Genomic DNA, 24,235 nt, shown 5'->3' on the forward strand with positions numbered 1-24,235 from the left:
GAAGGGGTTTTTTTTTTTTTTGTTTGGCCATGAGGATGACACCTTATTGGGCCCACTTTTGCCTTATGGTGATCAAAAATACTTTGATCATCATAAAAACATCCTTTTATGATAGAGTATGTTTTATCATCTTAGTTTTATCCACGAATCCACCTACATTTTAAAACCCATCTATTTTATTTTAGGACAATTTTTTCTTACACCACTCATTCAGTCATTCTAATAGGTGCATCAAAAGAAAACAGAGGAATTATTAGATATAGAATCCGTGCACAAAATATTCACATTAAAATACACCCCTTTAAACTTGACATCATCCGCTATACCAGAAAACCATACTACAATCTAACAAGATACACACCGCGGGACAAAAAGATGCCCAAAGCTCTTCTAGTCAAACAAAATATTGGATACATTCTCGTGATTTGTATTGAGCTACTATACTATGCCAATATCTCAAGACGATTGTGTAAACATACATGAATGACATGATCATATTTTGATAAATAATAGCAAGAAACCTCCTCCAGCCCTTTCAACCGCTTCATGTCCTGCAGGCCCTTGCAGCTTAACTGCCTAACAAACAAATTTCTGTAGGCTCACAAGCTAATGCTAATATTCGACACAAGAATATTAGTCAAATGCCTACACAATTTGAGCAAACCCTCAGTGGATAGGTTGGCATAGACATGCCCACCGCCCACCGGTTACTTATGAGTTCAATGCCATGAATAGGTTCTGCCTTCGAGCATGCTCCGGGATGAGGCGGTTTACCATATCAGGTGGGATGCCTGAGAGTTCTGAGAGTAAAAAGAGAAGCATGTTATATGTGACAGCCATGAAGGATAGCAAAGAAACAAAAAATTAAATTTAAAACTAAAAAAAAACAAGAGCCAAACCAGATTTGACCCATTCCTGACAAATAAAATTTATAACACATCCATGTTACAAAATTAACTATACAATGGTTATTTGACTGCTATATTTCTTTACGAAATGCAACATGCATAGAACAAAATAAAAATTAAAAATTAAAAAAATAATAAAATAACTCTGAATAAACCGCGAATTTTTTTTTAAACAATGGTCAAGGAGAGATCATAAAGACACGGACTATAGTTCTAGCAGCGCACTAAATGTTTGGTATCTTCAGTCTAAATCATAATGGTTATACTAGTCTCATTAGTCATTTGTTAACGGGTCTAGGAAGGTGGATAAAAAAATAGTGTGGTTTTGTATAAGAAAGAGAGGGGTTTTAGAAGGGTTTTAACTTCATTTATATATAAGAAAGAGGGGGATTTTAACTTCAAAAAGGGCAAAGATTCTCAAAAAATAATATAAACATTGAAAAATTTGTCAATACTACCTAAAAAAAGTACCATTTGTCAATTACTACCCCTATTACTGATAAATTTGAATGATTACTACTAAATGTAATTTGCTGACTACTTGAGGCTTTTTTTTTTTTTTTTTTTTTTACGGGAAGTACTTAAGGCTATAATGACAACATTTGTTAGTGAAATTGTAATTTAAGGTTTTTTTTTTTTTTTTTTGAAGGAAATGTAATTTAAGGCATTTTAATCCTTATTTATTTAGTTAAACAATGAAATAAAAATGATAAAAGAGAAAAAAAAAAAAAAAAAAGGAAAAATCAAATAATTGCTCAACCAAAAATCCCAATGTTTACCTAATCTCTCCCCTCCTTAATTGCTCATCCAAAATCCAAAATTTTGACTTAAACAAATACCAAAATCACTATCAACTTACCATTTCAATCTCTCTCCTCAATTGCTCAACGAATCGACTAAAAATTCAATTGTTATTTTTTTTTTTTTTCCTTTAGCAAATTTCAATTATTATGAACCTAAATTGTTGGAGCAAAATTCAACCATCGAAGAAATGAATGCCTAAGTCTTGCTTTGCAGCAATACAATAGATGGATTGATTAAAATTTAAGGTTTTAATAATTGGGGAAAAATAACTTAACACTTAGGGTTTATAAATGGGGGAAAAATCATAAAGGAGAAGAAGATGAATAAAAGAGAGAGAATGGGAAAAGAAGATCAAAATTGAATAGGAGAAAGATGCAGTTAGATTACTGATTACGAATAAGATAATTTTTTTTTTCATCTTTTAATTAAATAAATAAAATTTAAAATGGCTTAAATTGGGTTTTAAATGACAAATGACATCATAAAGCCCTAAAGTCACCGAAAAATACAATAAGGCAGTAATCGAAATAAATTATCAGTTTTAGGAGTAGTAATTAGCAACTTATTTTTTTAGAGGTAACAACTGACAAGTGGCCTTTTTTAGGGTATTAATTGACAAATTTTCCTTAAACCTTAAACAACTCAAATTACTAGAAGAGATGAAATAGGACCCCCCAAAAAAAAAATTAAATAAATAATAAATAAAATCAGAGTACGTTCTTGACCGTATTGTTACAGCTCAATTAGTATTTTGTTAAGGTTTTGGCGGGAAAATCGGTTACTAGAGTTTAGCTGGTTTTGTCTTTTTCTTGGTTGTTGGGAAATAAGATTCTTTTTGCAATTCTGTTATTAGCTTGATTAGCTGGCTATATAACTAAAACAATGTAATATTCTCATTAAGAAATCAATTACATTGAACCTCTCCTTCTCTCTCTTCTTTCTCTCTCTATTCTGTTACATCTCTTTTCCCCTGATTCTCTTTCTCTTCTATCTCTATATCTATATTTCTGGAATTTTGCTTAAACTCTGTAAATCAGAGTTCAATAAGGGGTTCAGCCCTTATCACATATCCTCAGTAAATTATACAGTGATAAAAGTGAAAGTCGAAATTCATCAGGGTTGACAGAAACATTTTAATCAGGGTCTTGCTAACCTATTAATCAAGGGTATCACAAATTATACATTGATATGGCAGAACCTATTCATGTCAAATTATACAGTGACTAATGAAAGCTCACATGAACAAAAGATGTACCAGCCCAACACAAAAGTAAATAGGTTAAAATATGCATATTAATCAGGGTCTTGCTTCCATACTTAGGCAATCTTCATGAGCCTCTGTTATCCAAATCCTTCATTCCTAACAAAGTTACTTTGACATGGCAACAAAACTTAAACAAGGGTTGATCTAACGCTCAAATTTGAATGCTTTAAACAAGTTGGGCATTTCCTTTTTCCACAGCTCAAAGTGTTGGATGTTACAGATAAAAACACTTAAAAACATAATTCCCAAATAGTTCCAGATTTCAGCCCCACTGTCCTGACTTTGTTCAGAACAAGTTTTTCAAAGCTAAACCATTACAACAATTGTTTCCCAAAAGCAGCCAAATAAAAACTCCACTAAAATTTAAATCTCAATCCAGCATGCATTGACAATAAAATCGTACCTTGTGGCTTGAAATTGAACAAAGGAGGAAGAGGGCGACCATTAGGAAGTCGTGTATTTGGATCCCTCAACTCATCAAAGAACGAGTGAATGCAAGCTTCCAACTGCAGAATAATTATACTGGATATATAAAGTTGGCATTACACAATCCTCTATCAACTCTACCAAGAGTTATATGGAAGATAAAAGAAACAAATTAATGACAAGAAGCATAAAAAAATAGCAGCCAACTTACAGCAGTGCATCTCAAATTTGGAGAATACTGAAAGAACCTACAAATTAAATCTACTGCTTCAGGAGGCAGACGTTTCTGAAAGACCTGAGAAAATACGCAACAGTTACAAAAGTATATGAATTCAAAGTAAGGCTTAAAATGCAAAACAAAATGGTTATAAAAAAAAATGAAAAATGAATTTTTAAAACTAATTTTCCAGGGAAAAAATTCCTAGCGAACGAGCTTAAGCACCCGCAGTGCTATTATGTATAATAGGTTGAGTGATAGATTTTGTGCCCCTTTTTCCAGGCATCACCTCATTGGAAAAAAAAAAAAAAAAAAAAAAAAAAAAAAAAAAAAAAAAAAAACCTACCACAGGTGTAACCACGGTCTAAGATCTATTCTGGAATGACTTCGAGCTGAATATTCTCAGTTCATTTAGCGGCTACGTCAGCAATGAAACTTCTTTTGGGAAAAAAGTCTTATATTCTAATAATATTTAGGACATAGGCCCTCTTTATATTTCTATATATCCAAGAAATATTAATGGTATAAATTCTCTGTAAACAAAAACCTATGCAATTCTAAAACACAGCAAATCCAAACAGAACAAACCTGTACAAAAGTGCAACTCCAATATACCAAGTATGTTTTGAAAGCCAAAATCTAAGCTTCCTATATGTATGAAGAAATGTATCTCTTTAGACAGAAGTAGAAATCTTGAATAAAATGACTGCTAAAAGAAAGGTGGATCTCTTACCCCAAACAAAAATCAGTAATATGTTAGCCTTATATCATATAGTTTGACCACAAACATATTTAGAGCTAAGCAAAACAGAAAATCAAATGTTTCTTAAAATAACATTCAGCCATGGCTTGAATGAATGACCCTCCAACTGGATCTCACTGTGTGCTACAGGTGAAGATTAAAATATTAAGCAAATCTGCAAGGATTCTTATAAACTGATGGTTCTAAAGCAAAAGAATCCGTTGTCCTGCAATCAATTTCTAATTGACAAGAAATCCTGTAATGTCATGATTCTGATATACAAAGAAGAGCATTTCATTTACATTCCAGGTGTAAGAAGCTTAAGACGACTCCTAATAGTAATGCAAATGATATGCTTATCACAACAGGTGATTTCAGTGGCAGTATCTAAAAAGAATCTTGATACTTTTGTAGCTCAATCTGGATTCAAACAAAACTAAAAGGTAAATTTTCTTTTGCAAGAGTGTGAAGGGTGACAGGGAAGTTGCTGAATTCCTAGGCTACAAAGTACTCGTCCTATAACATATTTGAGAGCTCTTTATGTCAAAAGAGATAAAAAGTTGGTAATCATCCCAGACAATGGAAATTAATCAAGCCCGAAACCAGTTCAACTCTGAGTCCATGAAAAGAAAAAATCTGTCCCAATTAATAAATTATGAAAATCAGAATAAGAATCAAATTAAAATAGTCTGAATAAATTTTGGAAAAAAACCTCAGCTCCAACCCAGCCTGACTAAGATTCCTATTGCTACCTCACCAACACAAAATAAATAAAATATAAGATAATACTATCACTATGAGTTTATTAAGTTTTCCGTTTCTAAAACAGTAAAACAAGTACATCATTGTTAAACAAAGTTTTATTTTCAATATTTTATAAATAATTTGTACGAACATAATTAAAGCTACACCTGATTCAAAGAAATACAAATCTAATCCTAATCTTAATTCAATGAAGAAAAATTTAATTATGAGTTTGGGCTAATAAAGTCAGTCTGAATAGAGATGGATCAAATATAGACATTGGAAGATCTGAATTGTTGTTAATTTTGTTCCAGATCAAATAAAAGGAACAAGGCAAATAGAATCATCAGCAGCTAGATTCCTTTGCAGAGGCTATGCTTACCTTGAATTGGAAAAGGGTCTAGGGTAATCATATTTAAGCATCAGATGCGATGTTCTAAATTATAATAGGACAATACCACTATATTAAATTTGGATATGTCATCAATAACGAAATATGCATAGGCAATGAATTCAATAAGACATCATTTATATCAAGAAAGGTGAGTGTGTGCACTGCTAAAATTGCATGAGCATTATTTTATTGACATATTACTATCATTAATTTACAAAACAAATGTCAATCTTAAACAATATTGAACCTCTAGTTCAGAAATATCATAACTAATCCACCTTGAGTTGAGAGATATTGTACTCTCTCACTCTCTCCCTCCAGAATACTCAAAGCATTCCTAGACATCCTAGTAAATAAAACTTCCAAAAGTCTTATTTCTACATGAACAAGGCAATGCATATATAGCTGTGAGCCCGTGAGATTTCACAAGATGCAAAAAGAAGAGCAAGATATAAGAAACGACATAAGACAAGAATCTTCTGTAAGTAGTGTAAATCCCACAAGGGTTTTCATTGTGACTGTATTCTTCAATTCTCAGGCTACTGTGTAAAGAAAATGAGTATCTGACTAAATGGATTGGCGTGACAAAACTTGTCTTCATCAATCTTTTTCTTTAATTTTGGTAATCGTATGGAATTTGTTAATAGTACGAAATTATAAGAAATTCGGTTGTTTCTGTTTGTCGATAGGTAACAAAAGCAGTATTAGGACATATTGCCAATGCTTGCCCCAGACAGAAAACCCGCACCATAAGAGCAACAGATCCACCAATGGGAACTAAGAGATAGAGACAATCGACACTATTTAGTCCTACCTTGTGCCATGGATGAGGCTTTATCTGTGGAAACTTGAATTCAGTGTAATTGGGATTCATGCATTTTATCTCTTCCCTAGTTGGTGTTCCAAGAACCTGCAACAAACTGTGTTATGCATTCTGATAAAGATAAGGTTGATTATTGAATGCAAGACAGGATTAATATTATTTCCAGTAAAAAGAAATGCACATAAGATAATAATAAAGTGGATAGGAAGATGATCAGGACTCCTCTAAAAACTAAAGGTAACAAAATTGCATGTGTTACATGTTGTACATCATCCACAGGATAAACCAAGGAAATCCTCTAGAGGATAGCACCAAAGAGAAGCAACAATACAAGTATGCTGAACACATGCAGATTACCTAGAAATATTCAAACTTCTATTTCTCAAGTTAAACAGAATGATCTGCAAATGCAAACCAGTATAGATTGTGGCACACAACATACCTAAAGTCTATAGTCCCAAACATAAAATTCCAAGGAAATTATAGAAAGCACCCACCTAACCTATGTTACTAGGACTCTTCATTTTACCTCAAGTACCCGTGTCGGACACTCACACTCGGACATGGGTATGACACTTGGACACTTCATTTTAGTTCAAAATCATTGAAATTTTTCACAAAATAGCTGAGTTGGACACTTGGACACGTAGCCGTGTCGGATATGGGTACCCGAGTAACATAGCATCTAACGGCATAAAATATAATGCTCAATATTTCGAAAAGCCAAAGCATATCAAGCACACATCAACAAAGCAACACTTTGTAATCAGAATTGAGCCTCTATACAATATTAGTACACATACTAAATACTTTAAAAACTTCGGAAAAATTTGTCAGAAACTTTTAAGAGCACCATTATGCAAAAAATAATTTTATAATTTATTAGCAAACAAAGATGACCAACTTACTATGTTTTGCTAGATGAAAGCTCGACATACTTTTCCGATGTTAGACTCACATTTTCCAGCACTGACTGCTTATTTTTCCCTCCTCTCCCTCTCCCTCACCGCCACCACTATTCTCTTTCCTCCCACCACCACCACCAATGTTTTCACTCCTCCCACCACCATTGTCCTCTGTTCTCCCACCACCGCCACCACTATTCTCTCTCCTTTCTTCCACCACCGCCACCACTATTTCTCCTCTCCACCCTTCAATTTTCTCTCTCCTTACAACAAAAACGGAACCACCACCACCTTTGATGCTGCCCTCTTCCACTTTCTGCCCCATCATCAAAGCTAATCTACCATGAGAACTACAACCACCACCATGAATTAAACGACAACACACGCTAATGATGGAAACCGACCCTAATATAGTCGAATTTGGTCATAGATCTGAATTCAACCACTATATGGCCAAATAATTAAACGAAGAGGAGAAAAAAATTGCAGCAAGGTAAGAGATAGGAAGACAAACGGCAGTGAGAGCAACTACATCGGGGTAAGGAGGGGAGTGAGGATGTACAACAGTGATGGATCAGTTTATGATGAGAGGAGAGAAAATTGAAGGCAGGAGATGAGAAATTGTGGTGGTCGTGGTGGGAGGAGAGCGAACATTGGTGGCGTTGGTGATGTGGATCCCTTAAGACTCACAAAGCTTGCAAGCTATAATAATATTGGATCTTTTAATTTAGTAAAATTAAAAAATTTACACAAAAATAAAAGGGTTAGTACTCTTATTCTCACAGGAATAGAGGGTCTCTTCCTAGTTGCAACTAGAAGATTATCACAAGTCACAACAAGTGTTTTTTTGTTATGCACCCATATTTATAGGGCGAAAAATCCTCAAAAACTCAAAGGATTCGTTATGCACAACAAGTAACGAGAGAAAGGATTCATTCTCAAAACAAAACTCACACACTCAAAAACTTTATTGGTATGCGCCCATATTTATAGGATGAAAAATCCTACAAAGATAAGATAGGAAACTATTAATCATAATCATAATCATAATCCTAGATCAGACGGAAAACTAGGAATCCTAATTCTAATTCATCTCCTAATCATACTTGTAACCAACTACTCATTCTATCCTGAATTAAACAAATAAATATCCTAATAACCAAAACCCTAAAAATAGGAAAAACCTTTTCAAGTGAAAGGTACAAACCCATAGGTAAAAATCCTCATAATTAATTAATAACTAAGCAATAGTGTAGGTTATCAATAAAATCCAAGAATCTTCAAGATTTGCAAGAAAATTGCAAAATTCCTCGCAAACATTCCAAGAATCTTCTAAGAAAACTTATCCTGGATGATTGCTCCCGCATCAGTTGGTTGGAGGAGAGTTAAAAATGGTGGCGGGTGAGGGAGGAAGAGAAAAATAAAGTCAATGTCGGAAAACGTGAGTCAATACCAAAAAAGCATGTTATTTCATCCTGCTAAAAAAAGTAAGAGCTTGTTCGTCATCATTTTTTTGTTGCAATTTTCTTTATTTTTTTAAACGAAAACCAAAAATAGGAAACTTAAAAAAGTTGTTTCCACTTTTCTATTGTAAATTATCGTGATTATAATAAGTTTTACCAAGTTTTGATTCATTATATGACGCATATCATATAGTTTTAAAAATAAAAAAAAATAAAAAAAAAACAGAAAGCTACGACGATACCAAACAGACCTTAAGTTAGTGGTTTTAGTTTGCAAACGAATTTTAGAGGCTTTTTTTTCGCAAGATAGTGCTTTTAAAAGGCTTTTTCGACAAAATTTCCAAACCTTTAAATTAAAAAATTGTGCAACCCTTCATATGTAATCCCCAACCCCCCCCCCTCTCTACCACCCATTCTCTTCAAGTACAAATATATGTCTCCATCAAAGTAAACAGCCCATACAAAGTTTTTACCCAATTTTGAAAAGTCAACAACGATGATATATACTCCCACTTAACTCATCCAAATGGCACTTTCATTAAGGAGGAAAGAAGATAATAAAATAATATAAAATCAAGAAAAATTTGTGAGAAAGGTCCTTTTTAGTAGATCTTTTTGTTGTAAAGGTCCTTTTATAAAAAAGGTGGCACAAAAGGTCTTTTTATTGCACTTAGATTGTGACAAAGGTCCTTTGACCGGAATTCAGTCATTGACTTTTTTTTCGACAAAAAAAAAATCACGTGCACCACATAAAATCCTTTTTTCCCCCTTTACCCTCTGACGTGGTTCGATTTGTCTTCAATTGCCTTCTATTTTAATGTGAAGGACTTGAATTGGTGTTTAATGATTTTTTTCATAGAAGAGGATTCACATTGAGGTTCATGATGAAGAAATTAGGGTTTAATAAAGGGAACAGGCGGGAAAAGGACTTTAAGTGGTCACGTGCAAGGTAAATGACTTTTTTTGGTCGGAAAGAAGGAAAAAAAAAAAAAAAAAAAAAAAACAAGTCAATGACCGGAACCTGGTCTAAGGACCCTCGCCACAACCTAAGTGGGTAAAAGGACCTTTTGTGCCACCTTTTTTATAAAAGGACCTTTACAACAAATATGCCTACTTAAAAGGACCTTTTTGACAAATTTTGCTAAAATAAAAGAAATTTAGGGAGAAGGGGGGAGGGGGGAGGGTGGGGAAGAATTTACATCATTAACAAAGTACCGGTGGTCAAATTTTCACAATATAGCCTTGATATACAATTTACTCCACAATTCAAAAACCTTTGAATACAAACTCCTGGGTTTTCTGGTTCTTTTGTTGCCCAACGGATACCAAGAATAGTATTTTGATCTATTAACTTTCTCTTGGCAAGTTTAAGATTAGAGTAACTCTAAATCAAAATATATCATGAAAAATAATTAAATAAAAAGAAATTCAATAAAATAAAAATAAAAAAACGAGTGTTCTATGAATTAGTTTTTAAGTAACGGACATCTCACGAACATTAAAACAATAGGAGTACCTTAATAATTTCTTCAAGGTGCATAGGTAATCCGAAAATAATCAAGAAAATATAAAGAGAATTCCATCCAATGGAGTTTCACGGATAGCCTGTCCCCCACTGGTTTTATCAAGCCACTAGGTGATGATAAGACAAATAAGAAGGGAGAAAGTAAAGGAGGAAAAAATAGTATTTTTAACTATTTGGACTGTAATAGGGAAACATATTCTTCTAAAAATGAGGATAAAAGTTCCCCACCTAATTCCTCGGTAATTTTTTAACCCCTTGAATAACTTCCTCTACTAATTTCTCCCCATACCTCCATACCTTTCTCACATGACTCTCTAGTCATTAGCTCTACCTTCTCTTTCTCCTATGTATCTTTCCCTCCCTTCTCACATCTCCTTGGTTATTCTCCTTTCTCTCTCCTTCACCAGAAAAAAAAAAAATTGCACCCTCATTGGTTTACAATTTGAAGATCTATAGAATTCAATGAGGAAATTGTCAAAACAATTGGTTTTTGGCGGTGGCTCAAGGAAGGTGATGGTGGTTTTTGGTGGTGCTGTCAATGGTGGTGGTTCCATGTAAACATGATATCTGATGAATTCAATGAAAGATGAAATCAATTACTCCAAAAAAAGCATTACCCTCACACCTCAGCTTAGATTACCCCTACCCCTTTTAAAATCTCACCTCTTAAATCAGTTCCCTGACAATAGTTCACCTCTTTATTTATACCTTTTGTAACACTCATTCCAGGCCTCATGAGTGAAATTGCTATAGGATGAAATCAAAGACCTGGATACATATGCAGGTATCTAGCATGAACCTCGTCTTGATCCCTCAATGTCAAAAAGAATTAGGCAAAAAAGAAAATTATAAGTTGCCCATCAAAAAAATGTATATACTTCCTTTGTTCCCCTAATATTGCAACAATTACTATTTTAGACAGTTTCACAAATATTGCAACATTACCATATATGCACATGTTTTCTCTCTCTCTCCTCATCACATGGTCGCCATTTATATTTATCTCTCCTCATCTTAAATTCCGTGTCTCCCCCATGTTGCAATATTAGGGGAATGGAGGAAGTATATTCCAGGTATACGTCACAACAACAAGAATAAAGTCTCTCTCATCTTCACATCAAGAACTAAGTCCCACTCACAATATGATCGAAGCCTCCCTTTTCTCCAACCAAAACTTAGTGGATCTTTCAATGGCCAAGATTAGACAGGGATGGAGCAAAAGTATGTTAATGCTAGCTATTCAGCACAACTGTACACCAACAACTTTGAGCTATTTTTATTTAGTTTCCTTAAGTGGATTCATTAATAACTCTCTATACTAAGTACTTCCCTCAGTTGCCCTAATAGAGTTTGAAGAAATGTCCAAAAAAATTTCGCTCTATGAGCATTGGTACAAGGGATCCAAACTCATTTAAAATATCAAAAAAATAAAAAAATAAAAAAATTTAGCATGATAGATATTCTTACCTTGATGATCTCCACTAATTGATCCACCCCACTCTCTCCTGGGAATAATGGCTGTTAAAAATATTCATTTAAGGTTAAAGGATGTATATCACCAACCATATAGCAGTCAACATTTTCTAATGAAAATAAACCACCTGCCCAAGAAGTAATTCTGCCATAACACATCCTGTAGACCATATATCTATTGCAGTGGTATACTCGGTAGCCCCAAAAATAAGTTCTGGGGCACGGTAGTATCTTGAGCATATATATGAAACATTGGGTTCTCCTTTAACCTAACACAATGAATAAGCAAAAAAAAAAGAAAAAGAAAAAAATTAGGGCACAAGAGAACAGACAAAAGAAACAACAAAATTGATAAAATATCTCAAAATGGACATATAAATCTTATTATTATCCGGCCAATTAAAAGCATACCAATACTTTCGCACTTCCAAAATCACAAAGTTTGAGCTGGTGTGTATGCGGATTTACCTAGCACCACAACGAAATATTTCAGTACAATTGTGCAAGATAATTATGTCTCCAAATAGTAAAACCAATGATTTATATGGGATCAATATTATTGCACAAATTCTAAGCATTTAAGGGCTTACAAAAAATTAAAAGATGAAGAAAGAATACGATTCGATTTGAGAGGGAGAATGAAAACCATAAACTAGAGAGAGAAAGCATGTTATATAAAAACTATTACTCACATGTTCTAAATTTTAAATCTGATGTTATAAACTTTTATTCACGTGTTCTAAATCTTATATGAGTAAAATATAATGTTCTAAACTATTACTCACATGTTCTAAATCTTTAATGAGTTAAATCATATGTTCTAAATTACTATTCACATGTTCTAAATCTTAAATAGGCTGTTCTAAAAAAAAATTTATGTTCTAAGATTTTTAATCTTATGTTCTATATTTAAATCATATGTTCTGGATTTTTACTGATATATTCCAATTATTTACTCACATGTATATTTGAGATCAGTTCTCATATAAAGTATATAAAGTACGTGTTCTCACATAGTGACTATTCTCACGAGATCCCTCCCTATGATAAAATCTTGCATTATAATCCGCAGTATTTTCCACCATATCATAATAATCATCCAACCTTTAAATTAGTAGGGCCAAGCATAGTAGTAAACAAACATCTTATTTTGCCTAATGTCACTACTTATGTTTCCATTTATACTACATTAAACACACATTTAAGATATTAGCGGGGAAAAAAAAATATATATATATATCTTAGTACCACAATTTTCCAGATTCTATACATTTCTATAACGTAAGTAATTTACATAACTAGGGATCTAAATTATATTGCCAAAATCAGAAAACAAACTGCAAGTATAAATTGCAAGCCCATTGCAATAGTTCTCTTAGGTAATACAACTAAAACGATACTATAAATTTACAGCACAATCTGAGACACAAAATTCACATAGCTTTTGAAAACTTGGACTTGACAGGAAATTAATGTCAAATCAATCTGATACAAATCAAAGTTTTTGGCGTATACCAAGAGTAACAACACAAGGCTTTTTTATTGTAATCATTCCAATTACAATACCAAAAAGTATTAGATTTTAGTCCACAATGCTCAAATCTTACCAGTAGATTCTGAGGCTTAATATCCCGATGGCATATTCCGATGCAGTTGTGTAAATATGCCAGTGCCCTGCAGATCTGCATAGGCAGAAAATTAACCACAAACAAGTGAGTGAAGTTATACAGAAAGAGGGGAGAGGGGGAACCAGTATCAGCTACTCCATAGTTAATCACATAACAGACCATAAGCATTTTCTGTAAATGTCTCCTCAAGATGCTTAGTAAAATTCCTACACACCCACCCCTTCATTCATAGAAGCCCTTGCTGCTTAAGCCCAAAGGATGCTATGTTAAAATCCTAATAAATCCACCATGATTAACCCAAAAGCTGAACTGAAATTGCAATACAGCTGAAGTCATAAACTAGACAATTTTTTATTCCAATATTATTAAAAAAAAAAAAAAATACTACGTAGATAAATAAAAAGGTACCAAGGATTCTTAACCAAAGAGGATGACAATAGTTGGCAACTTAGGAACTAACTTCAAAATACCAATAGTACTAAAATAGAAAAAATATATATATTATTTTAATTAGGGTGTGTTATATTCACCTACAATAATTTTTACTAATTTGAACTTAACTAAATAATTTGTTTGAAATTATAAACTTATTTTAGTTGTAAATTAAACGTGGGTAGCTCTTATTAACCCTTATCCATAACCTTAATTTACCTTTATTTTACTTGAGCTTATTAAACCCTTATTTGAATTGATTTGATTTAAAATAAGCGGAAGTATGGCAAACCAAATAGAGCCTGATGATGTAATAGAAATGCACACAAGAGTAGCCAAACACAGCTCCAAAATAAGTAGAATAAATGGCCATAGCTGCACCTCACTTATATAAAACAAAGCCCCAATTATGTGAGCCCAATTTTCCATGAAACTCAACAAGTTTAAAGAACCAAGTTTAAATAACCAACGGACGTTGTGCTGGACACGTAGTTTAAGAAAACTACAAGTGGGTCTATTAAAAACATTTGTTTATTCTATAAAGGATTCTCATTTGTAATTTTATATTGTAACAAAACAAGTGGGGGAGTGGGGGTAGTGAGGAGAGAGAAAATGTGGATTTAATTGGGTTTTGGGGTTTGTGGTCCCAAAGAGAGTATAGGGATATATTTTTTTATTAGTGGTCCCATTCCATATTTAGTAACATGTCAAGTATTTTGGGACGGACGAAAATGGGAACTGTGTCAAGTATTCTGAGACGGAGGGAGTATATGACAATAGGTCACATTAGTGCATAGTGTTTTCATATTATATAATAAAACTGCCTCAATTTGTATAAGAAAATCCTAAAACTCAAATTAATTGAAATAGACAGAAATTTGAGCAATTAATATTAGTACCATAGCTTGATACAAGACAGCTGAGGACAACTCTCAAACAGAGGAATCCTACACCTAGCAGACATTCTATGAAGGAGATCTCAGGAAACAAAACAGAAGAATGGACCAATCATGAGCAATCCAAGGAAAAAGCATAATAACTACATTCAAACCAGAAGGCTTCTACTAATCATAGAAAATACTTCAATCTACAAATTGTACACCTCCATTTTTAACCAAACATCTGACCCTATACACAGCATCCTATATCAGTCAGGATTCAACAGCATCTAAGAAATTCTCAGTGTTAATTTGGAATGAAATATGTCACAGCAAAAGTTATTACTTTCGACATTTTATCCACAAATGTTTTTAATTCAAGTAAAAAATTTTGATTAACATTCATGTAACATTCAAAATTTTGATTAACATTCATGTAAGTTATATATCTAATCTTAAGAAAACAGATGAGACAATTTCAATCAATCAAAGCCTTAATCCCATAAGTGGGGTCGGCTACATACACCAAAAGTGATTATACCGTAGTCATCCACAAGAATTTTCCTCCTCTATCCCTTACAATCAAATATCTCATTCTCGTGCAAATCCATTTGCTCCATATCCTTCCTAACTCCTTCCAACCAAGTCATTTTCGGTCTCCCTCTACCTACTTTAAGCTCTCCATGATCCCACTCTTCGTACCTATGGGGTCTCCCTCTTACATGCATGAACCAACATAGATAATTTTTCCTTAGTTTGTCTACAATGCCTGCAACACCCACTTTCTTGCGAATAACTTCATTTTTTATACTCTATCTCTAAGAGTGTTCCTGCACATCCATCTTAATATGCGCATTTCCGTAACCTCCATCTTTTTAATGTGCTCCTTCTTAGAAACCTAACATTTTGTACCATAAAGAAACAGTCTTATGGCAATCCTATAAAATTTTCCCCTTCAACCGTCACATGAGACCATTTATATTCACTTAATTGGCATCTGTTTTGTGGTCCAAATTACACAAGGCTTTTCCATGCTCCAAAAGCCTTCTTCCCTAAAGCATATTCTCCCCTTCGTTTTCGATCTTTAGATATTTTAGTCTGCTCATGTTTAACCTTCTTTTTGTTTTGAGTGTTGGTACATTAGCTTCTCTCCTTACAGTTTTTAACATTAATATTACTTTTGCACGTATAATGTCTAATTAAAGCTCATGTCTTGAGTTAGGACTTTTGAGTTATACTACAATCCTCACATGTTGTATATAGTATGATATCAATACACATGTATAATTTTTCTTATACATAGTATATATATCAATATATTTTCATAGTCAAAGTGTATCCCAAGTGTAATTTTTTAAAGTTGTCAAAAATAATACATTCTTTACCCAGCCTCTATAAAACATCCTATTAATTATCCTAGAATAATACCACCTTTGAGGAACATCCGCTTTGAATATAATGTGACATGTTGATAATCTGTTCAATAGGTTGATTATTGTCACAATTTGATTTATTAGCCTTTTTTAATTTTTGTAATTATCTTATCAAAAAATTGATTTTGATTTTTCTTTATATTTCTTCTAAAAAAACCCTCCACCTCCAGCCACCATCACCTCCACGTTAGCATTCCCCTACAAACCCACCACTACAACACTAGCAACACCATCGTACCATCCATCGCCCACCCACAAACCACCACAAAATAACCCTAGCCACCCAAAAATCACTTTTATCTCTCACCTCCCTCCATCACCGCCCTTCACTCTCTCTCCTTTCCTCCATCACCGTCGCCGCACCTCTGAATACCAATTTGACCTAGTGACTTAGTGGAGGAGTTGTACTCTTCCTCCAAGCATTCCTTACTAAACAGAACACACAATTTAACATTTAGAACATACATGTTAAAATTAGAACAGCTAATATAAGATTTAGAACATCTAATTTAATTCATTTAAGGTTTAGAATATGTGAGTAAATATTTTGACCACTTGATTCAAAATTAAAAAACATACGAGTCAAAATTTAGACCTACCCGATTTTAAATTGAATACATACGAGTAAAGATTTAGAACATAGATAGTTTTCTAACATAAAGGAGGGGTTCTCACAATAGTATTCTCCTAAACACATACTTCTATGAAATAGATCTAAACTTTAAAACATGTGAGTGAAAATTTAGAAAATACAAGTGAAAATTTTAAACATACGATTTAAATTAAGAACACGTGATTCAAAATTTAGAAAATATAAGTAAAATTTAGAACATCTAATTTAAGATTTAGACCAAGTTAGTAAAAATTTAGAAAACCTAGTTTATAATTAAAAATATCTATTTTAAGATTTAAAACACGTGACTAAAAATAAAGAACACCTGATTTAAAATTTAAAAAATATGGATTAAATTTAGAGCATGTGAATAAAAAATACGAGTAAAGTTTTAAAACATATAAATTAAAACCAAGAATATATGATTAGAAATATTTGAACACAATTTAAAATTTAGAAAATATAAGTTGAATTTTGGAATACTAATTTAAGATTTAGAATATGAGAGATTATAAATGTGGATAAAAACTATGAGAGATTATAAACGATCTTAAATTCTCACAAAAAATATTCAACTGAGCTTCAAAATATGGGTTTAAAATCTAATATTAAGAGACCTGAAAGGACCGAGAGAAAAAGAACATTACTACTAAGTTACGCTAAAAAATCTTACCCAATCTTTACATCAATTACTTGTAGAATGAACACAATGAATTATTTCAAACTTCAACGATGATTAAGGTCATATAGTTACAAGCTAAATATAGAACAATTGCCTTGGATGTGGCTTTTCAGACATTAGCTCCCTTTCCTATCTAAACCATCCTCAGAAAGTTCCTAACTTTTACTTTTTGCACCAAAATTAAAGCAATTTGAAAGAGAATGTTGATGTTGTGAGTGGGTGTATGAAAAAGGTGGAAAAAGTAAGAGAGAGAAAGAGAGAGAGAGAGAGAGAGGTGAATGGAACCATGAAACAATGACCTAAAAGTTGTAAGTGTGTAGCTATAGTGGGGGTTATAATATCATACAGTAAAAGGGGTTTGCCAAAAGTGGAATAAAAATAAACTGTTAAAAACCATCTAAAATGGGTGAAGAAGGGAAGTGTTAGAACCTTTCCTTTTATATTCTCTTTTAAGTAGTCGACTGAAAGTATTTTAATATCATTTCAGCATGCAATTAATATAGAGTTTTAATAATTTCAATTGAAAAACTTACAAGACTTACATAAGGGGCCACAAAAGAGATAGGGAAGATAACATGAATATGCTTGATAGCATATACCTGATAGGTATAGAGTTTGACATATATTAGAGGCATCTTCTGGTGCATTCTGTTGTATCCCCTTGCAATGCGATTGACAGTTTCAGGAACATATTCGAGAACGAGATTAAGGTATACCTCCTCCTTATCTGTTGTTGAAAAGAAACAATGCTTGAGAGCTACAATATTAGGATGATCTAACATCTGCATGATCTGTAACTCTCGGTTTTTGTAGCGTTTATCCTGTAACACCTTCTTGATGGCTACAATCTCCCCAGTCTCCCTACACTTTGCCTACATAAAGAATTTCGATTTACAAGACAGAATCCAATACAGCCTAAGAAATACAAGAAAACATAAAGTAACCATGGATACACTCACCTGGAATACAACACCAAAGGAACCGGTTCCAACCACGTGCTCTGCAATATAATTGATGGTCTGTCCAAGGAAATCAAATAATCTTGCTAAGATCTTAAAGATCATCTCACTCAAGCAACAACCTGAAAATTTTATGCATAGAATTCATCCAACCTGTCTAGGTTGACCATTACGACCGCCAATTGTTGTCCTGATAACATGCCCCGCTTCTGCACCAACACCATCAATAACATCTGGTTCACTATCCTGCTGAATGATCCAATTTTGAAATATTATATCAGTCATTTATGACATTTGTAATTAAAGGCCAATTCCATAGAGACAAACAGTTTTGCACCTAATAGAATTGCTCCTACATCAAGTTTACAATCTAAGCTTAGTTAGTATGATCGTACATAACAACTCTAAGGGTGTGCTCATACGCAACCCTGCTCATAAACAATCCAATAAATTGAATGTCTTATCTTATCAGATATAATGAATTAAATATATGATGCCAATTTAGCTTTCATGTTTCTTAAGAAGATTTTTCTGGTTTACTATGAATGATGGTTATATTATTGGCAGTTTGGCACACTATTTTATAGTAGTAATTTCTTATGATGCTTGGACTTGGATATGGTTGTCAAACTTAGGTGTAGATCCATGTTTCAGACAAGGAAATTTTTTAGATACTGGTACATGGGTAATGAGGGTACAAATTGATGATCTGAGGACCAGCACACTGACCATTTAAATAAGTAATCGTCTATAATTAAAAATCAGTCCTGTTCTATATACAGTTTCTTTATTTTTTCAAGGATATGGTAGTTTGCTTGCTTCAACCTATAAGAAACAAGTAGATAAAGAAGTACAAAAGACAAAATATGGGTAAAATGAAAATGGATGAAATTTTTATGGAAAAGGTATTTATGCTTTGTCCAGTCAAACCCTCTTTACTATGAAGTAAAAAACCCTCTCATGCTATAACGTATTATGGAAAACACAGTAGAGATGCAGAATTACAGCTATCATCCACCAAAGGCCATCCACATCTATCCAATGGAAAAAAGTATATAATGTTCCATTTCATTTAGATGTTTATAAAGGCAAAATTTTCCCACCTAGAATCAATCAATGTAAACAGAAGATCTAGTAGCTGTTGAAGATTCTTAATTTCAGATGAAGTAATAAAATATTCATTTATAGATGTCTAAACAGAAAGTGAGAAGTCGTTTCTGTTTTGTCCTTACCAAATCCGGCCAAAGTCTCATATACCTATCCACAGCATGTATCTACCAATGCAGAAATGAAAGGGGTGATTGGCGAGCCAAATCTTTATAAGAACTTTCTGTTTGATGGATCCTAGCCAAAAATTCTTCATATCCCTACCGTTTTCTAATAACTTCTGTTTTGACACCTTATGTTATGATGATTCCTTTTCAGAACTAAATTAACATGGAAATGGATTTTTACCATGCACCTATTATTTTTATTGGATACCGACAATTTAGGATAAAATTAAAATTTGAGCAAACAAGACTCAGTTCTTTTTTTTTTCCTGTGACCAGGAATTTATCCTTTTTCACGCTGTTATGGAGAAGACAAGTGCTTATGTGGCATGCCAGCATAATTGATTAATTTTTTTAATTTTTATCATTTTATGGATACTAAAATGCATTCACACATGATTTATAAGTTTGAAAGGTAAATGATTTTCATTGGCAGCCCTCTCTTCATATAATGACACCAATTACTATGAGCAATTACAATTTGTCCGTAATGTATTGTATGGTAGTTGCCTGTAATGTATGGTTAAAAATGTAGTTTCATCAACTTGTTATTGTAAGAGAAATAATTTGCTAAACTGCAATTCTAGTTACCAGAACCATTTTTCAGAATATCAACAGAGATGCCACACATATGTAATAAAGAATACTAATAGATGGACCAACACTGATCCCCCTTCCACCCCTTCTCTTACACATGTGCTACAGCCCACATTATTGGAATCCATAGCAATACAGAAAATACTATAAATACAAAACCCTGATAGTACATGCCATAGATAAGAAGTGAAGATTGAAAATTGTTTGATTTCTCCACTAACAAGATAAAGGCATACTTGCATCAAGAGAAAAGATTTATGTTACAATGAATTATTGCTAATGGGTTCAACAAGTTTTTCCCATAAACAAGTCCTCAGTTGGGGTAACCTAAACTTTCCACACATGATAGAAGGACAAGATATAAGCATTTGGCCTAGACATGAAGGGAGAGAGTTCTCAAAAAAATACACGCTATGATCAAACATAGGAAGGGAAAGCGAACAAAAAAACAAACCAATGCTTACTCCGATGACCAATCCAATACTCATCCCCCCTCTTATCGACAAAATGAATTACTAAGAGATGAACAAAATTAGACGATTTTTTACACTTCAAGCTCTAAACAAAGTGTGCTCATTATAATATAATAATGTAACAATTATACAAATCATAAAAGTTCATTATAATCGAAAAATAAACACATATATTAAAATTAGATTCTTACTCTATCATCATCATGGTCTGCTCGGTCTCCTCCGAGTCTTAATTCAAGCATCTCTTTCCCCAACCAATCCACAGAACTAGATGAGCCATTCTGGCCATTAGATGCCATTGAACTGCCAGGCCCTCCATTCCCTATACTGGCAGAGGACATTTCAGCAACCTATTAATCCCAATTTCCCTACTGTTCACCCAATTGCCCATGACTTTCTTCCATCTAACCTTGCTTGCAATCACGTTCAACACCAAATTCTTCACAAATCCACAAAAATATATATCAACAACTTCAAAATTAAATATATATCAGTGTAAGATTAATCAATCAAACTATTAGAATTGCGGAAAATCATGTAGAATCGTAGAACTCGGGTCAATTTTGATCTCAATTTTTTTAAAAAGGAGACCTAATTAGCGCAATAATAAAAAGAAAATTATGAATATAAAATTATCAAGAAAAAAGATAAAAATTGAAGTAGATCGTTACCAATCAAAGTATGATGAGTGATCCTGAAGATGATCTTGATAAACAAACACAAAACTATGGCTGGCTTTCGCAATTCCTTATGATGGGGACTGTCACTCCTTCTCTCTCCTCTGCTTTTATCGTCCAAGTTCTTCAAATAGTTAGCTGTTAAAAAAAAAACTAACTTTTTAATATATGGATTTTTTTTTTTTTTTTGTTTTTTTTTTTTTGGAGGGGGAAGAAGGATGTTTAATCAATCAGACGGGCAGATAATATTTTGGAACAAATCAATACTATTATTTTAAAACAACAAGTTGAAAGGACAAGTGTCCACTTTCGGTTTTTACTGATTAAATAAATATTTTAAAAAAAATAAATAAATTCATACATTTACAACTTAAATTTTGAACTAACTTTATACATAAAAATTGATCATGCCTTTACAAATACATTAATTTTGAAACTAACATTATACATAAAAATTGATCATGCCTTTACAAAAAAAAAAAAAAAAAAAAAAAAAAAAAAAAAAAACTAACATTTTTCAAACTAAGTGTAGATTTAAGTTTAACTATCTCTGAAGCTCTCGACACCCTCTATATGCTATATGCAAGAAGAGTATTTTTGGTTTGCCAGAGTCCGAGCTAATGAACTCAAGGATGGGGATAAGAATACTAAATATTTCCACCACAAAGCTAGTCAACGCAAGCAAACAATCGAATAAATGGGCTGCTAGATTCGAATGAGAATTGGCTAAATAACCGTGTGGACATTGAACGTCTAATTGAAGCTTATTTCAGAGATCTGTTTGAGACAAGCTCTCCAACAGGTTTCCAGGGGGCTCTTGACAGAATTGAAGAAGTTGTCACGGAGGAAATGAACGCTCTGCTAAATAGTGAACCAACTGCCGAGGAGATAAAAACCGCTCTATTCCAAAAACACCCCAATAAAGCCCCCGGACCCGACGGTATGCATGCTCTATTTTTTTCAGAAATTTTGGCATATACTTGGAAATGATATTATTGCATATGTGAAGAACCGGTGGAGGGGAGAGGTGGAATTAAAAGATGTCAATAATACTTATATTGTGCTTATTCCCAAATGTAAAGACCCTAAATTAATTTCTGAGTATAGGCCAATTAGTTGTTGCAATGTTATATACAAAATTATCTCCAAAGTATTGGCCAATAAGTTGAAAGGGTTTTTAGGAGATGTAGTGTCCCAAAATCAGAGTGCTTTTGTTCCTAAACGTCTCATTACTGATAATGCGATTGTGGCTTTTGAGATTTTCCATCATATGAAGAGAGGAGGTGGGGGAAGGAAGGAAAACATTGCCTTGAAGCTTGATATGACTAAGGCGTATGATCGGGTAGAGTGGATTTTCTTGGAGTTTGTGATGGAAAAAATGGGGTTTGCAAGGGAGTGGATTGGGCGTATTATGGCTTGTCTTGAAAGCGTCAACTTTTCTTTTAAGATTAACGAGAAGATTACTGGTTCTGTTTTTCCGACTAGAGGGTTGAGGCAGGGTGATCTGATCTCCCATACTTGTTTCTGCTTTGTGCTGATGCGTTTTCCAATTTGTTGAATAAAGCTGCTGCAAATAATCTCATTCATGGAGCCAAAATCTGTAGAGGAGCCCCAAGGGTCTCACATTTATTTTTTGCCGATGATAGTATCCTTTTTGCTAGAGCTACCGTGCAATAATGCTCCGTTATAGCTAATATTATCAGCAAATATGAGAGGCCATCGGGACAGAAAGTCGATCTTAGCAAAACCGATGTAACTTTTAGTAAAAATGTGAATACTGTTCGCAGGGAGGAAATTATTGTGATTCTTGGTGTAACGGAGGTTGAGAGGCATGATAAGTATCTAGGGCTCCCAACTATTATTGGCAGATCAAAGAAGGTAATTTTTGCAGGGCTTAAAGAGAGACTTTGGAAGAAGCTACAAGGTTGGAAGGAGAAATTGTTGTGAGGTCGGGTAAGGAAATACTCATCAAAGCGGTGGCCCAGGCTATTCCAACATACATGATGAGTATTTTCAAAATCCCCGACACTTTCATTGATGAGCTACACTCTTTATTAGCCAGATTCTGGTGGGGATCCACTGACTCAGGGAGGAAAATGCATTGGCAACGCTGGGATCTATTGTGCCAACCAAAGGGTAAGGGTGGCTTGGGGTTCTGTGATCTCCGGTACTTCAACCAAGCCTTACTAGCAAAACAACTCTGGCATTTGCATCACAATAATGAGACTTTCCTTCACAGAATACTCAAGGCAAAATACTTCAAACACTGTGACGTTCTCAACGCAAGTGTGGGTTTTGATCCTAGCTTTGTTTGGAGAAGTATATGGGGAGCTAGATCTCTGCTATTCGAGGGATTGAAGTGGAGGGTTGGTAATGGGTATGCTGTTAATGTATGGAATGATGCGTGGCTGCCTGGTAATACTTCTGCTTGGGTTCCCATGCCCTTAGTAGATAACGATCTCAGCTTAAGAGTGTGTGATTTAATCGATCATACGAGTAATACTTGGGATGTAAAAAGGGTTAATGACACTTTTATAGCTACTGAGAGGGCTGCAGTGCTCTCAATCCCATTATCGAACAGTGGCACTTGAGATACGATGTATTGGTGGACGAATAAGAATGGGGAGTATACTGTGCGCTCGGGTTACTGGTTTGGTATATGGAGGACTATTGGATGTGGATAGTACTGAGGATGTGGTATGGAGACTAATATGGAATTTGAAAGCACCCCCAAAGCTTTGCCATTTCATGTGGAGGGCGTGTAAAGGCTTTCTCGCTGTTCGTGAGAGATTAGTGTATCGGCATATACTAGAGGATAAAACATGCTCTCTGTGCAGAGGGGGAGATGAGTCAATTCCCGATGTTCTGTTCGAATGCTCTGCAGCTCGAAATATTTGGGCAGTG

The 24,235-nt window shown here is 33.8% G+C and overlaps 2 protein-coding genes across 3 annotated transcripts; one reads left to right on the plus strand and one right to left on the minus strand.

The window, feature by feature from the left end:
- Positions 1 to 227: 227 nt before the first annotated feature.
- Positions 228 to 21,509, minus strand: LOC110695651 (shaggy-related protein kinase kappa). Of its 2 annotated transcripts, none has more exons than XM_021872867.1 (13): positions 21,326 to 21,509; positions 20,846 to 21,093; positions 18,467 to 18,559; positions 18,314 to 18,373; positions 17,954 to 18,226; positions 13,296 to 13,370; positions 12,100 to 12,156; positions 11,817 to 11,957; positions 11,683 to 11,733; positions 6,314 to 6,409; positions 3,614 to 3,697; positions 3,380 to 3,482; positions 228 to 800 (listed from the first exon to the last, which is right to left on the minus strand). In XM_021872867.1, the coding sequence occupies exons 2-13, from the start codon at positions 20,993 to 20,995 to the stop codon at positions 712 to 714; spliced, it is 1,272 nt and encodes a 423-aa protein (XP_021728559.1). In that variant the 5' UTR covers positions 20,996 to 21,093; positions 21,326 to 21,509; the 3' UTR covers positions 228 to 711. The 2 variants fall into 2 exon arrangements, with proteins under 2 accessions (XP_021728559.1, XP_021728558.1); XM_021872866.1 differs by having other exon boundaries at positions 18,467 to 18,562; positions 21,326 to 21,504.
- A 1,822-nt stretch (positions 21,510 to 23,331) lies between these two features.
- On the plus strand, positions 23,332 to 23,922 carry LOC110695821 (uncharacterized mitochondrial protein AtMg00310-like). The gene has a single exon (XM_021873048.1). It carries the CDS (start codon positions 23,332 to 23,334, stop codon positions 23,920 to 23,922), a length of 591 nt encoding a protein of 196 aa, XP_021728740.1.
- Positions 23,923 to 24,235: the final 313 nt, after the last annotated feature.

This window comes from Chenopodium quinoa, unplaced genomic scaffold (genome assembly GCF_001683475.1).
Source record: "Chenopodium quinoa cultivar QQ74 unplaced genomic scaffold, ASM168347v1, whole genome shotgun sequence".
Lineage (NCBI taxonomy): Eukaryota > Viridiplantae > Streptophyta > Magnoliopsida > Caryophyllales > Amaranthaceae > Chenopodium > Chenopodium quinoa.